Source organism: Larus michahellis, chromosome 10, assembly GCF_964199755.1.
Source record: "Larus michahellis chromosome 10, bLarMic1.1, whole genome shotgun sequence".
Taxonomy (NCBI): Eukaryota; Metazoa; Chordata; class Aves; order Charadriiformes; family Laridae; genus Larus; species Larus michahellis.
Genome location: NC_133905.1, coordinates 22,539,095 through 22,556,309, shown reverse-complemented (window position 1 = coordinate 22,556,309; position 17,215 = coordinate 22,539,095). Strand labels below are relative to the sequence as shown.

General features: G+C 39.1%; 1 protein-coding gene across 18 annotated transcripts in view; it reads left to right on the top strand.

Moving 5' to 3' along the window:
- Nucleotides 1-8,605, top strand: part of IQSEC1 (IQ motif and Sec7 domain ArfGEF 1) — a 352,209-nt gene extending 343,604 nt beyond the window's left edge. For 11 of the 18 annotated variants that reach the window (XM_074603167.1, XM_074603166.1, XM_074603168.1 and 8 more), the window contains 2 exons: nucleotides 2,500-2,549; nucleotides 3,888-8,605. In XM_074603167.1, the coding sequence (XP_074459268.1) occupies nucleotides 2,500-2,549; nucleotides 3,888-4,493 (656 nt within the window). In that variant the 3' untranslated portion in view covers nucleotides 4,494-8,605. The remainder of the gene's footprint in view (nucleotides 1-2,499; nucleotides 2,550-3,887) is intronic. The other 7 variants (XM_074603176.1, XM_074603177.1, XM_074603181.1 and 4 more) reach the window with 3 other exon arrangements.
- The last annotated feature ends 8,610 nt before the right edge of the window (nucleotides 8,606-17,215 follow it).

Here is a 17,215-nt window from a genome sequence, read left to right as displayed (position 1 = left end):
ATAAAATTTAATTTAAAAATAACAAATTAAAAACCACTCTAACATCCTTAAAAATTTCAAGTAAATCAGAATATATTAAGCAAAACTGATCTTCAGATTTGATACACACTACCTTGCTTTATATCACAGCTGTTAACTCTGTACTTGCATAATAATTATGCTTACATACAATTCTAGTCGAGTCACCATTTTCTTGAAATGCCTTTGAATGCTGCTGCTCTAGGGAAACATCGCTGAGATGGGATGTCACCTCAAAGACCAGAGAACTCTCCTGGATAAGCACATGTTGGCAGGGGGGATGCTCTAGAGGATTTACTTAATAACTTTCACATCACTCTGTAGGGTAATACAGAATTTGATTCGATTTGTTTTGAAGAAATTAAACAAAGCGCTCTTTATCGTGACAGTATGTGTCTGAGGGAAATTACAGGCATTTTAAGTAGGATTTTCTGTTTATTCTTGGCTTTGCTAGTAATACTATGCCCTGAAGTTATTCTAAGCAAAAATCCGTCTGTCTCTTTCTGTCCATATATACTGTGTATATACCATGTTCGTGGTTATTTTCTTAGAGACTTTGCCATATGCAAAAGGCATTAATTTTTCCTGTTTGCCGTCATTTTTGGCCACATTTAATGACTTGTGGCAGCTGTCAGTCTTATTTGCAATATTGACTGCTAAGTTGAGATGGCTACCTTCCTCTGTGCTTTTGTATCAGCACGCAAGAGTGATTTGAGTGTTAATCAGTACTAATCCCATTAGCAGAGCAGGAAAATAACAAAGCCTGACTAGAAGTAAAAATAAGGGATTATCAAAACTAGTTTTTCTTGGGGGGTTCATAAGATAGCACAGTTATGGCTTTGATGAGGCTAAATCTGCAGCAAGAGATGAACTGCCAAGCTTTTGACAAAGAGCCTGTCTAGGAGAATTGTTCAAAGTTCCAACAAATTTAAGAAGGCGAACAAAACACCTTGACTACAAACGCTGTCCCCTCGATTTAATGTTAATGTAGAGGGGTTTGTACTGGGGAGTAACTCCTGGTGATAATGAGAGAGGGGGAAATGTTACAGGAGTCCAAAGAGAACTATAGCTCTTAAGAGAAACTTGTGTTGCACGGCAGCATCCCATGACCAACCAGGTCGAAGTTATGCTTATGGATCCAACCGGTGGTATTTTTAGATCGGACTGATCTTATAAGACTTATGGGTAGTCCAAATTGGTCTAAGAGAGGGTGTATCAAGAAGTAAGGGTGAACCTCACAGGAATCACAGTTGTGTCCCACTTCCAAACCAGTCCCAAAGTTCTTCTCTTTAGCTCTGATACCACGTGCCTTTTGGGCTTCTAAAGATGAGGGTAGGTGGCTCATAGGTTCAGTGACGCTGAAATCTTCACGTTCCTCTCCAAAACCACCTGTTAGAGTAGAAGATTCTGAAGGCAGTGATGTACCAATGCAGGGTGGAGATTGTCTTTGATACTTGGCCTTGCAGGAGAGGAAGGACTAAAGCATTGAGAAAATTTAGGTTTCTAAAAACATGGAGATTTTAGAGAAGCTTTGAGAACCTGGCTGCTCTTCAGAGGTTAGCTTTTTTGTACACCCTGCCACTAAAGTATTTCGAACCTTTGCAAAGCAATACGCAACAAGCTATCTTTTCAAAAATGTCTATTTCCACTGCGGCCATATGCTATTTTCTCTCCTGCGAAATGAGAGAGAAAATCTGGGATCCTGTGTCCTATATATAGCCACTGAAGTTTTCTGGCTCTTTAGGCAAACAGTCTGGTGTTTCATGTGTAGTTTTAGGCAAACATCTTTGGCAATTTGAGAATATTGGAGAACAAATCCATCGTACTTAAAGCACTGCACAGCTAAACAAACAAAATCTAGCCATAATGTCAAGACAGATTCCGGAGTACTGATAAAAAATTAAGTTTAGTTTTTTTTAAACCTCATGAAAGAAGATTATATGAAATCCACTGAGGTTCAAAACTCAAAATGAAATGAAACTGATGCCTCTCACCAATCCCCCACACTGAAGTTCAGAATATGCCAATATTAAATATTGTATTTAAATTAATACCACCCCACAAATATATATATATGCTACCAGTATTTAACTTCATAGACAATTAGAGTCCAGGAAATCAAACAATTGAAAATTGTTGCCGGTCAACATCATAACCACAGTACTAAATATAGATGCTAAAATACATGTATTTTAAGACTTGTACAAATAAAAAAAAAAATCACACCCCGCTAATGATAGTTGATTCACAACAACAATACCTCTTAAAAATTAGTCAGGTACAGAAACTTGATATAACTAATGGCCTTAAAAATCTAAGTTTCTGCCCTAGTAGCTGCTGTACCAGTCCAGTGCGATGTTAACCCCCTTGCAGCCCCTCTAGTTGCATTTAGAGACTCCTCTAGCGATTCAGGGAAAGCAGCTGTTTTTCACCCGGGTCTTGTCTCAGTCTCTAATCTCTGGTGTTGCATGTCCTGGGCAGGCAAGCGTGGGCGACGCAGCAGTGCAGGATCGCTAGACAGCAATATGGAAGTAAGTAGGAAGTTACTGATGTCTAGCTGGATGTGATGATGTGCATTTCAAACCTTTCTTTTATATACATATTTTTTTGCTCTTTTTTCTTCTAACATATAACCTGCCTGCCTCAAATAAAATGCATGCCTAGGCTACTCACTCCGTATTCTTCCAGCTTAAAAAGCACTGACAGCTTGTTTTAGACCAATGCCATTTTTGGTTTGAGCTAACCTTGTTCCCTTTGTTCCTGCAAGCATGGTTAAATGAACATGATGTGTCCTTTTGCCACCATTTCAGTCTGGTCCCAGCTTAAAAGCCCACTTGCTCTTTGTTACAAAGTACACTGTTCTTGCTGTTTGATATTTAGCTACAACTATTGACTTTCATGCTCGACCATTCCCATTGCTTATTTTCGAGTTAAATTGCTAAATGTATGCAGTCATGACACCATGGAATTGCACAGATAGGGCATGGGAGGAAAAAAATTATTAAGATAGGTGAATTCAATGTGGATTTCATGAGATTTCATTCATCTTCAAACCATTTATATATATACTGTTCATGTCTCTGAATTCAGCTTGCAGATTTTTTCTTTTTTTTCCTCTTTTTTTTTTTTTTTGTGTTTGCTTTAGGTAGATTGCAGTTTAAATCTAGCACACTTTGCCTAAGTACTGTTGTGTCCCATAACTCTTTTTAAAAAATACAAACCCAAAACTTCCAGAAACTAAATACACCATTCCAGGCTAAATAATAGAGAGCGTTGGACCACAGGTCAGAAGAACACAATCACATAGAAATCTTAGTGGCAAAAATGGTATGGTTCCATTTAACACATAATTCAGAGGTAGGCTTGAGAAGCAGCACTGTGGCATATAGTAGTGGAAAACTACTATAAAAAAAAAAAGTTTAAAATACTGTTTTGGAATCTGAACTGTAACTGTAATATTTGCTGCTGTGTGTTTAACTCTTTAGGTTGAGTTTAATGTAGTTTTATATTTTGTTGTAAAAAACGCAAGTATGGTATTTTTTACAATATTTTAAAATGTATTTTTCCTTTAAAAACACACTTCTAGATCTTACGTCATATTACTCTTCCGTGACATTTTTCTTATTTAAAGTCATAGCTTTCGATATTAAAATACTGAGAGAAAAAACATTTAATGCTTAAAATATCCCCAGAAGGGCATGAACGCCTCATTGGCAACTTAGAGAAGGTGGAAATAGAATTTTTCCTAGAACTCTTAATATAGTCCACCCATGTGAACACTGAAGGAGGAGTTTGTGGGTCAGTGTGAACTTTTTCTTTTAAACATTTTAAGATTTTTTTAATTTTTATTTCTATTAATTTCTTTTTAGGGGTCCATCATTAGCAGTCCTCACATGCGCCGAAGAGCTACATCAACCCGAGAGTGTCCATCTCGCCCTCACCAGACTATGCCTAACTCCTCCTCACTCCTAGGTTCCTTATTTGGTAGTAAAAGGGGAAAGCCACCTTCCCAAGGCCATCCACCATCTGGCTCATCCCAGCAACCTCCGCACCCTCCAGTAATCCCACATCAGCAACACTCACAGCATCCTTCTGCCATGCATCACGCAGGGCCAGCCGAGGGGCAGACACAGGCACAAGTGCACTCTCACCATTCGCAGTACTGCCATATGCAGCAGAATCCCCCACCCTACCACCACCACCACCACTACCACCCTCCCCAGCACATCCAGCACCCCCACCAGTATCACCAACACGTGCCGCACTCCCAGCATGCGGCACACTCCCAGCATACTCCTTACATGCAGCACCCCCACGCGCAGCATTCCCACTCTCCTCACCCCCCGCTGCCTCCTCCACACCCAGGGCACTCTTCTCACCCCCAACACTCTCAGCATCACCATGGACCGCCGCCACCTCCCTCCACTTCAGCCAGCACTAAGCCCAAACACAGTGGCATCAGCACAATAGTGTAGAACGTATTGACCCTCCTAATAACTGTAGTTTTAAACAAAGTTACAAAGGCACTTACAGGAAGCAACAAATAAAATTGTCAGTTTTTAACTACACAATTTAATTGAGCTGTGTGAGCTTAAAGGCTTGCTGTTACTAAATAAAATAATTCAAGTTAGCGCAATCGATACTGGTTTTACTTATCTACTCGATAGACACTTACCATCTGGTTAGTTCTTCTTTCCAAACTGCCTTGAAAACATGCTGCTTGCTGAATATGAGTAAAGCTACCTTTTACACCAAATCCCTTGACAATTTTACATGCATAATAAAAACTTAGTCTATGAAAAAAGGAAAAAAGTGATACAGAACCAAGTGTTGCATTATTGCTCTTTCGTTGTCAATGGGCAAAAAAATAAGTAGACCTGATATGGTTGATGAAAGTACGTAAGTAAACTTTATATAATATAAATATATACATATAAATATATATATATACTGTATAGTTAACATTTGTGCTTGGAAAGAAATTTTTTCAGTCCACAGAACTAGCAATATAGACTTTACAAGGAATTCCACTTACTTGATAGGACAGTATAATAGATGAATAGCATATGAAAGAGTAGACCAAAAACATTAAACGTTAGAAACAAATTTCAGACATTTCAGTATTTTCATTAAAAGAAGTCCTCTGGACTTGCTAAGATTTCTAAGCAATCATTCCTAAATGTGCCAAGTAACATAGCATTTAAATGTTGTAGTCGAATACTGCTTTGTATAAATCCTTATTTTATTAACACGATAATATCATACGTAATCAGTATTATAACTGCTCTGCTATTTCAGGTAAGCAAACTTGTTAAGATGCAGTAATTATACCGTAGCGATGTAGGATGACCATTTACCACTGGTCATCTTCGAGCATTGGTCACACAAATTCTTAGACACTTTAAAGGCTGTGATAACTGTGAATTTACATGATCCCCATTTCTTTTGTATGCCTATGATTTAACGAACACACATGAAGAGTTAACGACAGGTGCATGTACACACTGCAAAAACATTCATCTCAAACATGAAAATGGCAAACTTCCATCTTTCTCAGCTACTTTGTTTCCTCTTCACCATAATTTCTCATTTTTACCCCCAATGAAGCTGAATTCTAGTCAGTGTTTCCCGGTGGAAGTGCTCTAAAGCTTGAAGGTTTGTTTTAGAATTTAGTGTAGGGTTTTTTTATAGATATATATATATATATAAAAACAAAATATGTAATTCCATGTAGCCATGTGCTAGCAACAAAGTGGCTTCACCATTTTTACTCATCACATTTGTTAGTTTGGAAGTACCCAGCACTCAGCAGGCTGAGTTTATGCTCAAACCCGCACTTTCATAGTCCAGTTAGTTGCAAGACATCACATAAAAACAGGCTGTGCTGTTGTTGCTTATGTGTTGTAATCAAACCATTTGCAAATTTCTATACAATTTTTATCCCAAAATCCTGTACAAAGTTATACATGGCGCCTACTTTGTAGTTTCAGCATTTTGAGCCACTGCAAGGAGTTTACACCTAAACAGTAGAGACAAAGGAATCACAACTGCAAAACTGTACCAGCCTAAAAGCAAACCTTGAAGAGGATGAGCAAAAAGTTCCAGTGTGAGATGGGTAAAAGTAATAATAATAACAAGCAGTCGATTTTCTGTTTAACTAGCAAAATTGTCAGGAATAATGAGGACATGAGAACAAGAGAATGACTTCTCATATTGGCTTGCTCATGGCATCTCTAATATTTGGGGGGTGGGGGGAGAGGCTGAGTAATTTTTTCCCTTTCATACCATTGATATCACAATACCAGCAAAACTGCAAACTGAGCACTTTCTTAACCTCCACAGAGAGCAAATACAGCAATCTAGAGTTTAGCCTTTTGTTTGAAGCTGTCCACGTTTGTTTCACACGTGCAATATGTTTTCCCCTTCTGCTCCTTCTCCTCTAAATTATCTTAATGAAAAGAAAAAAAAACAAGTAATTATTTTTAAGTATCACTCATACTAAATTCTGCGGCTTACCTTTAGAGGGCTCATACGGGTCCCCTGAGGCTCTGTTCCTTGCAGTTTTAAAAAAATATATACTGTTCTTATAAGGGAAAGTAGAACTGTCTGCATGTCATCTAATGTTATTAGTGTGAGGCTACACTCTACATATTGTATATTTGCAAAATATATCAGTGTTACTGTTGATATTAGTTGAAGTAAAGTGATAACATATTTCAATATGTAGACTTTTCTTCATACATCTGTACCAATAGTAGAGTCTAACTGTAATTTATAGGTTGTTCCAGAAAAGATAAAGAACCATTCAGGTACAAACATCTTTCAAAAACTGCATCTTTTAATTAAAACAAAGGTAAGAGTGCTCCTCTTCACTGAGTGACGGAATCTGTATTTGGTTCAGATGCAGAGTTATAATGGAAGTAAAATTGCCTGTGTATGGAAAACAGAGTATGCGGTAGCAGTGGAGAGGAAAATCTGACTCTAGCTGTGTTAGTTAACAATGAAGATGTTCAGACTCCCAGATCTGCATTTGCTTTATGTTTGTAAACCCCTTTCATTCATTTAAATTAGAGTTACATATAAATATCCTAAACTTACACAGTAAGCCACATTTGAATGTTTGACCACTGATTTTCCATGTGCGATCAATTAAATCTTCAGGAGATGTCACAAATGTGCATGCAAAAAAAAAAAAGCCATTGACACACGATTTCATGTACACGTGGGGAAAGAGCTCGTGCCTATGCTCTAGGGGCGATAAGTGCACGTGTAAAATCACAGAGCCTTTTGAGGCTAGTTTATAAACCAAAACTGGTCATAGAAGAGCACAGTATTTGTAAACTCTATGATTTCAAGTCAAGGAGGAGAAACAGTGGATTTTTTATTTTTTTTTTTAGACTGTGTGTTTGTATGTACTTTAAACAAGTGTGTCTTGGTGTCAGCATAAGTCTTAAGAACTTTGCTGCTTGTTTAGGGTCGTAGTATAACCTCTCTGATTCCATCCTTGATTAACAATTGCTTAGAGCAGTGTGGATCATGCCTACAATAGGACAATGATAGTACTGTAACACTGCCTGGGGTTAAGAAAATTAATTTTTTCAACCTGCAAGCAGGAGTAGAATCGAGAGGGTTTTTTCTCCAATGCCATTGCCAATTAAAAACTGGTACAGAGCTGCACAAAGTGGCCGTGTTTCTCTTTTCCCATAAATAATGTGGCGAAGTGGTAATGCTGATTTGAAAAAATGAAAGGGAAACGTAAAGAATGAAGGTGTGGCAACAAAAAAATCTTTTCTGGGACAACAATCAAATATATATTTGGGGGTTTTATTTTTTTAAGTTAAGAATGAATTGTACAACAATGTAAAAACAAAAAACAAAGTTCATCCTAATATAATGTGCGTCTTGTATTGCTAAAAAAACCAAGTCTAACATACAGTGTAGAATGATTTTCCCATCATGTACTGCATGCAGCAGAAGCCTCTTGTTTCTTGATAAAATGAGCTGAGAGACAGTCAGCAGATATTTAACAATGAATCTCTAGATGTTGACTTGCTGTTCCATATGAAGCTGTGTGTTTTCTGCAGTTAAGCATGCATTTTGCTGTTCCGTTGTAAAATACCATCGCACTTCTTGCCTGCGAAATGGGTTATTGTGTATATATTTAAAAGAAAAGTGGAACCAATAACAAGACTAAATTTGGAAAAGAGAAAAGGGGGTGGTGAGAATGGGACCAGTAGGGGGAATAGATAATTCTCTAAATTGTACATAGTGTGTAAATTAGTATTACTATAAGTCTGCAGTCACTTGAGGTTGCCTATCTCCTGCTAGGAACTTAAATCAGCTTTGAGTTGTATTAAACTGTTAGAATTAGGTCTTGAATGCAGACTGTTAAAGACTTCAAAAAAACCATTATGCTTACAAGAAGCTTCTGTTCTGGGGAGGCTTGAGACCCCTTTTGTAACTACGGGGAAGAAAGGAGTGCTTTCATTTTAATATGCATTCTGTTTGTAAGTAGTAACAAACCCTATTGATGTAAAACTATAACTGTGATCATGTGGAGAAATCAAATAAATCATTTAAAACTCTTTGTTTCTCATTTTGTGTAATCCAAGAACTTTAACTCTACAGGCTTGAAATGCAGGAAATTCCTTCCTGGCCCTGTTGAGTCAATGGGATTTCTGCTGCTCACTTCAGAGGGCCGAGATTTCAGTCTGCATCTTAAATTATAGATAAGTTGGTGGAGCTGATGCTCGGTACTGTGGAGACTGTCATCCCTTCTCAATAGGTTTTGGTTTGTCTGGTAGTGCTGTAAATATATTTAGTTCCAAAGTACAATAAAGAGCAAGAAATACCCCACCTAGAGCTGCAAACGACGAGCGGTAACGCTGTAGAGGCTTTTTGGTGTACTATTCGTCAAAACATTCCAATGTTGAAAAACAGCAACCAGATTTTGAATCTTCTTAAACATGAGTCGTCTGGTGTGTTGGACTGATCCCGTTAATCTTTTGGTTGTGGTGGTGCCTTGGCAGCTCGTGTTCAGGTGACCGTCTGCCCTTGACTCATAAGTGTTCTCAGTTTGTCCTTCCCAGGCACGCGGTCCTTCGTTTCCCACACGTAACCCGCACTCTCTGGATGGAGCTGGGAGAGGATCCATTGCTGCTGTGTGCCCAGGGCCGGGGAACCTGCTGCGTGCTGCAGTAAGTGATGCCACTCAGTAACTATGACCCCGTTACCACTTGGGCATGTACTTATTTGCTGTGTGTCTTAATTTACAGCCCAAAAGCATCACTACACAGGCGTATTTGCCACACAGGGCCTTCACAAGATTTGATGTTACACTCCTGCAATTACTTAATTAGATAATAACCTGTGGCATACTCAGTTTTGTTCTTATTTTTGTGCATTTCCTAGATTTCAAGGGGATTATAGTGTGCCTGTAAAGCCTGTTAAAACTATTGGTTAGCTATCAATTTAAACTAAATACTGTATTTGCTTGTTTTTTTCTAGGATTTTTAGGAGATTCTTGAATTATTTTATGGGACTAGTCGACTATGACCTATTTCTCAATGGCTGCAATTTCAGGATGTACATCTTGATCAGTGATTTTTTGCTAGGTAAGTGTGCATTTATCACGAGATACTCCCAGCGTGCCATGCCTCTGAGCTGTGGCGCACATTAGAAGATAACCAATGGCCATAGAAACAATTCTGTTAGTGGAAACGGAGGAATTTGCAGTGACGTTCTTTACTGATACTTGTATTCCTGTTTTAGAAGCTATGATTTTAAGAATTTTGATACATAAACATTTTGAGAAGGCAAAGAGTCTGTCTTCTCTAATTTAAGAGCCTGTAAATGTTGTTATAAATCTGGTTTTTTCCCTGATCCATTTTAGAAGTAGGGCCTAAATAACATGTCTAAATGCTACTGCTTCCTACCGAAACTAAGGCTGGGTTGAAAGCATTTATGATCTGGCACTACTGAAGAAAATAAATAGCCAAAAGAACCTCAGCAGCAATTGTTTGTGTGATAGATTCCCATAGGTTGCAGCAAAGTCTTTTAGCTTAATTAAAAACAATTCAACGTAGGTTAAGCAGGTGACAGTCTAATAGCTCACAGCTGTTGATGCTTTTTTCTTGAATTTTAATATCCTTATTTGTTTTAGATGCTTGTCTTAATGATTTGCATTACTTGAGTTTCTGATAAAGCTTGTGCGTACATAACTAGTGAAAGATGCCTTGATTTGCGAAGCTGTATTCCCTTCTTACTGAGGATAGGCAATCTAACCCTAATACTAAGGAAAACATTAAGGTTTTCTGTCAAAAGTTGTAACTGAAAATCACGTATTTTGCAAGTCAGAAGTCCTAACTTTTCCTAAATTTTGCTCTGTGTTTGTGCATCTTAGGTGCTTGTGTGCATGTATCAGTCCACACGTTAATTGCATGAATGAATTTTCATGCAATAACAAGTCACTTTAGGCTCTTCTAGACAGTATTGTTTTAAGAGGGGGTTACTTTCCAGGTATTTTCTGTATTATTTTGGTTGAAATAAAGCAATGCAATATTGAAATGACAGGAAAATGAACTGAAGAACTTCATACCTTTTACTTCTGAGTTATGTTTTATCTGTATCTCTCGTCAGGTTTTTGTTGGCTTAAAAGTCTTGAGTTCTATTTAACTTCTTTTTCCAGTTGGCCTCAACGGTTGCTTTTCATTCAGGAATTTCATAACAATGGATGTTTTACCATGTATTTATTTGGAGTATATATAATAGTTGTGTGATGTTTTATTCCTCAGCTACAACCTGTGCACAGGTAAGATTTGGGATCCTCAATGATTTTTAAATTTCTTGCATGGTATCACAGGCCCTGGTCACACAGAGTCCGGAATATCTTCCATACACTGTTGCGTATCCCTCAGCACTTCAGATTGAGCTTGAAATATTAAGCCACCTTCTAGGGTTTTTCCTGCAGTCATTCAAACAACGGTCACAGGATATCAGAATTATGATGCTGTTAGCATTGTGTGATAAATCACATTTCAGCATGCGTATGTACTGGCAGGCCTATTTGCATAAGATGAACAATGTACTTACGGTTACATCCCACAGTAAATCTTTACTGGTATTATAGCTGCATTATATACGCTTTTTTCAAAAGGAAGCATACTGCATTTTTAGCGTACTTACTGGCCTCTTAGTGATTTTTTGCTGCTATATTTTGTTAATATAAAATTTCTAGAGGAGAACATAGCACAGATAACTTGATAGAAATATCTAAAATTCACAAATGATGGAAAAATATTTCATTTCAGATGTACTTTTTAGCAGACATTCTTTTTGTTTCCTATTATTTCAAGAATTAAAGCCAAATCCTGTATTACGTGGCAAAACTAAATCAACTGCAGGATGAGGCAGCTCATCAATGTTAAGAAATGCTTAAATGCAGATCTTTGCTTGAAGTACTTCCTAGGCTAAATAAGACTTAAATGAAAGTTGTGTGGGTGATGCTGTCTTGTAACCATCACTTTTTCAACTGGTTAGATTTATTATTTTTACCATACATATAAATGCATATTTTTAGGGATAAAATGTTATGAAAAATATCCTCTTCATTTAGCATTTTTGCAATAACTGAGATGTGAAATTAGCATCATGGTTCACAAGACACAGCCAGCTCAAACAAATCACAGAAGCATACAATTAATCAGCTCCGTTGTAAAATGACATACACAACTACAGCTTTCATTTTTTTCTTCATATTTAGATAAAGCGATTTAAATAGGTATATATAATAGGCAAAGAAAGAATAATCTGTCTTTAATAAGATGAATAGGGTAAATTCATTCTAACACAAATGAAATGTTACGCATGCATAGTGAAAAACACTTTCTCTCTACGACGACTCATTTCTGCTACAAAATAATACATTAACAAGTGTTTGACAAAGAAATGGGCTTTATTTTTTTCTATGTAGGGAAATGGAAAAAGCAAGGACTATGCAGATCTTCTAGGTTAGGAGGCTGTTATTTAGCAATGGTATCACAAGAAACCAAATCTGGAAATTAATTGATTAATCATTGCCATTACGATTATTTAATTCTTTTTCAATGAACAATCTGACTTTCAGATGTGGAGTTGCATTGCACTGGATCCAGCTGTGCCGAGTACGTGTGGCCATTCCTTTGCATGTGATCCTTGGCCAGGAGCACTCTGTTTCCTGAAGCAGGACAGGGGGCAGGAAAGAGGAGCAGGGTGCCTTTGGGAGCGCTGGATGGCAAATGCCACACTGGGGCGAGGGAGGAAGGAACCCAAGGAGTGTGTCTCATGCCGAGTGCATGGCCTTGGCAGGACTGTGCTCATGCAGTGGGTACAACTCCTGGCAGCATTTTCCTCCTCTATAAGCTCATCATATGCTCTTCACTGATTATTATTTTCATTTTACTGGCTAATATTCCTTTATGTCCATCTCCAACAAGAGAAGAACGTTTTTATTTAATGATTCATCCTATATGTTGTCTTTTCCATCTTTCTGGTAATCCCATGTCTCTGCTTCTGCCTCAGCCCTTACCGCAGCCTCCAAAAATGCCTTTGCTGTAATTAAAAATCAAATTTAAAAACAAACAAACAAAAAAACAAATGCAGTAGCCATTGTGTGAGATGCTTCTATTGTGCTTCAAAACTTGAGTTTTGTAGAGCAGTCACAAGAAGTAACATTTTCACGTGCCCAATGAGAAATGCATACTGAGTGTTCTAAGTAGGACTTTAAGCATCCTAGGTATTTATAGCCCTGAATTTTCACAGCATTTCAGCAATTTTTCAAAATTTCTTTATATGCTGACTCTTCTGCTATAGCAATTTTTAAATTTTTCAAAATAGTTTGCATGTATATTTTATACCTAAAGGTGGAGGAAACTGTTTGTACTCTTTCTAACTTTTTTCTGCTGCTAGGGCATTCAGATTCCTGGACTATTGGACTATTTCATGGCCCTGATGACGTAAACTGCCAGCATGGCTTCATGCAAAAAAGTGTCTGTGTATTAGCGATGAATCCCAGGGGAGGCAGCCGGAATGATTCCTCGCACTGTGTGGGTTTGAAATAACTTGAAGAAAAAGCTGGTGCAAAAGCACTTGCACTTTGGGTCATCTGTTTCTCTCCATATACAAGAGGGGAGGAACAGATGCCTCGTCTGGGATGAAGCAAATTATTGGCCTAAAAAAAATAAATAAAATGTTCCTGGGATCATGGAGCTCCTTCCTTGCTCTCCAGCATCAGAGTGTAATAAAATGTATTTTGGCAAAGAGGCTCTGGCCAATTTCCCTTCTCTGTTCATTAGTACTGCCAAGATGCGCTTTGTGCAGTGTCTGCGAGGTGTTTTTATAGCCACCCTGCTTCTCTCCCCTATCACGGTCAGTTTTGTGTGATAGAGAACCTCTACTATCCACATTGTGTCTCTCTATCCACAAATGTGCTCGTACAGAATCCCGCAGCAACAGCTTATTGCCCAGATTGAGCGTTTAGGTTATCTCCTTCACAGAGCAAGAATTTTACTTGATTTCAAGACAATGTTTGGTCTGTTTTCTCTCTCTTGAAAAATTAAAGCTTATTTGACTGTAAGGAAAAAATTGTAACACTATTATTTGAAATAAAATACTTCAGAAAATAAAATACTTCAAAACATACAATAATTCAGTGCTTCCTTTTAATCTGACAGAGCTAATTCACAATTTGCCTGTAAGTGCCACCTTAAGTTGTGAGGAATCCCTGTCACTAACAATACGTATTTGTTTCTTTTTCAGGCGGTACTTATGATAGGCACAGCACAGTCATTCTGTATGAACGCTAGCCTGGACAGATGTATTTATACAGTGACCGTGTTAACATCTGTGTTTCAAACACATCACTTCCACGGCATGTGACCAGGAGCAAAAGTGGAAATACCAGTTCCTGCTCTCACCTTTCCCAAGATTTAATTTGTAAGCCAACTTTTTTTTAAATATTCAGAGACAGGAGAGATGATGCAATGAGCACATCATCATATGCCCACGGGGAAGACAATTATGAATTTCAAGTACAAAACTTTCCTACCATCTGTCTGATTATAAAGGAGAAAACAACAGTTGCATAAAGGGAGGAGAGGCTACTGAAGGAATTCTGTCTGTTTTCCTGGAAGTGCTGCAAAGACTGGTGAATATTTTTATAAAGTAATTTAGACCCACAGTGGCACTTTTTCAGTAAGTAAAATATCTGTGTCTCAAGGTGCTAATTATCAGATGTTTGTATTATTGAATACCATTATTTAAGCAGCTACAGAAAAATAGGGTGGAGTAAAAGCGAAAGGAAAACTGCAGGATAATTCAATGATGCTCATTTATGGATCTATATCTTTTTTGTATTAATTCCTTCTCAAGGAAGCAATTCTGTGTGGAATAGACCGTCACTGCGGTAGTCATGGTTGATCACAAAATGTGATTTAGGAAGAGCTGTCTAACAGCAGAGGGATTAGCTGGTCCAGGAAGGTAGCGAAGAGTGGTCTAACTCTTCTAAAGGAAGCTGAAATGGTAGGAACATGTGGATGAATGTGGAGTGCCAGAGACAGCAGAGGTGGGCTGCAAATTAAAGTGGGGGAAAAAAAGGCTGGGCATGTTGCTGAAGCAGAAAACAAAAACTATTACTTGTTTTTAGCAGCATTGTGCAGGTCTGTGCAGTGCAGTTTGAAGTTGTTTATAGGTCAGAGCAGTGGAATTAAGCATTACGGAGAGCTGCAGAGAACTGCAGCTGCCAGGAGTGTGCTTTCAACTGTAGTTATATACAACATCAAGAAGAGTTGCCTGGGACAAAACAAATGGTGTGACACCATTGTGACACCATGGGACAAAATAAATGGTGTGACACCATTTGTGTCAGTGCAGAAACAAAGCGGATTCTCTATGTGCAAGTGCTAGTCTGCTTGTAGTTTTGTGCTGTGGATATGCTATCATCCACTGTGCTTTGTTCTGCAATTGAAAAAAAAAAATCAGGTATTTCTTTAGGATATGCTCAGGATCCCATTCTCATGCTTAGTGAATGCATGCACAGGGTGGAGCGTGCTGGCTGCTCATTCAGTCCTTTTCAATTTCCTGATGAGGCATCATTTTCCTGCTGTTTCCCAACCGCCTAGCCTTGTTTTCACTGTTTGGATTATTTTCTTCAAGCAGTCTTTTACTGTGCTCTTTCTTTATCCTTTCTTTGAAGTTGCCAGATCACCCCCTTTTGTACTGACCAGAACCGGTCTGACTTGTCCCAGTAGAGGGTGGCCTCAGCTTTGGCACTTGCGCCCTTTAGTCTGAGTAGGATGTCACTGGACCCACACCTCTTCTCCTGATTCCCTGGAGGATGTCTTAGCTGCCGCCACCTCTGTCCAGAACCCAGATGTGGCATTGGTGGGGCATCACCCTCTCTTCAGCAGCCCACCATTTCACCGCAGCGCCAGGCAGGTTCCCTCTCAGTGATGTCACGTGGCAAGGCCTTCTGCGCAATTAACCCGATGTGTCATGAGGCCAAGCAGCAGTGCAGGCTTTTTACTCTTACTATCCATACCATCAGCCAGCTTTAGATACAAGCACGCTGTAGAGGCAGTAACGTGTTCTCACTCCACCCCAATGACTGCAAAGTGCTGGTGCCATCGCATTGTTCCCCACCCTTTTTTTTTTATTTCCCCAATAGGACTAGACATCATCTCTTGGTCTTCCACCTTTCAAAACTAAAAGAAGTTGGACAACTTTACTTAACCAGAATTGAACATGTGAGATTAGAAGCTCAGGATCAGTTTTGGTCGTCGGTACTCCTGTATTCCTGCAACTGCGAAACTGTGAAAGTATTGTAATCTTACAGAGAGGCAGGGTCCTGCAGGTAGCCTTTTGGGCTATCTTTATCTGCCTTTTAGGACAGCCCATTGCCCTTATCAAAGGGCTAGCAGAGGGCTGGCTTTTCTCCCATAAATATAAGGTATCCATGTTTCGTACAAAGACCATCAATAACTCACCCTTTAAGAGACTGTCACAAAACGAGCACTCAGCAGTTGCGTGTTACCCCCAACTAATGGTTATAATAGATAGTTCTGCACGTGTTTGGACTCGATACTGGCTGATTCACCAACTGAGTGAAGTATTTGTCACCTCCTCCCTGGTGTACAGCATTCCATACCTGTGTGATACCTTTGGCTTCAGTTAGCCTGGTCAGTGAGCACAGGGCTCTGCACGTACCCGTCTGCTTGCAAATGCTCGGGATCTGAGGGTTCCCACAATGTGAATACATATATTCAGACACACAAAAAACAGTGAGCAAAGCTGCTGGAGATCAGATAAGTTTTCTTTCTTTTTCCCGTCACCCTCAGAGGCCTTTCCTATCCCCAAGTTGCTATATGGTGCCTGAGAGGCAACCCAGATGGTAAATCATTTGGACTACAGGATTAAAGGATTTACATTTTACAAGTCATAAGTGAAGTAAGCAAATAAGTAAGCAAAGTAAATCGGTTCATTAGGCCTGTGTCTACCTTTAGTACTTGTTCTTTTGTTAATTGCCATTTTCTTAAATCCCTAGCATTCTGAAAGTCTCTTCACAGAGCAAAACAAAAAGAGGGCAGCTGAAGAATGAAGGGCAGCAGGACATGGTGATCCTTAAAATGAGGCAGTAAAGACAGCCTTTAAAAGACTTGAAAGAAATATTTCAAACACATTATTTTTACTGAAGTTTAGTATTCATAAAATACTTATGTGTCAGTGAGCGCTCTCACCCACCTGCAGATGAGAACACTAGGCTTGGGGCGGTGATGCAACAAACCTGACCAGTGGCCTCTGGTACAGGAACGGAGCCGCGCGTGTTTCCTAACCGCGGTCGGTATTGGGGTCAGCAGTGCCGCAATCTGCAGGGGTTTGACACTTGGGGTTTTTTCATAAAGCAAGGACTGCTGTCAAAGGCATGGCAGATGAAAGCCAAAGAAATATGGGTCAGAGCATCCTCAGCGCAGTATTCACCTTGGGTCGTGGTGGTTTGTCTTTGGCACTTGGTTACCTATGGAAACAGCAGCACCAGGGAAGGGACACTGCGGGGGGGGGCTGTCAGCTTCCGAGATGAACACACAGACGAGGACGAGTAGGGTTTGGATGGAGACTTTGCGGTGATTTCTGTCGAATTGGTGTGCAGTTCGGCACCTCGGCCACA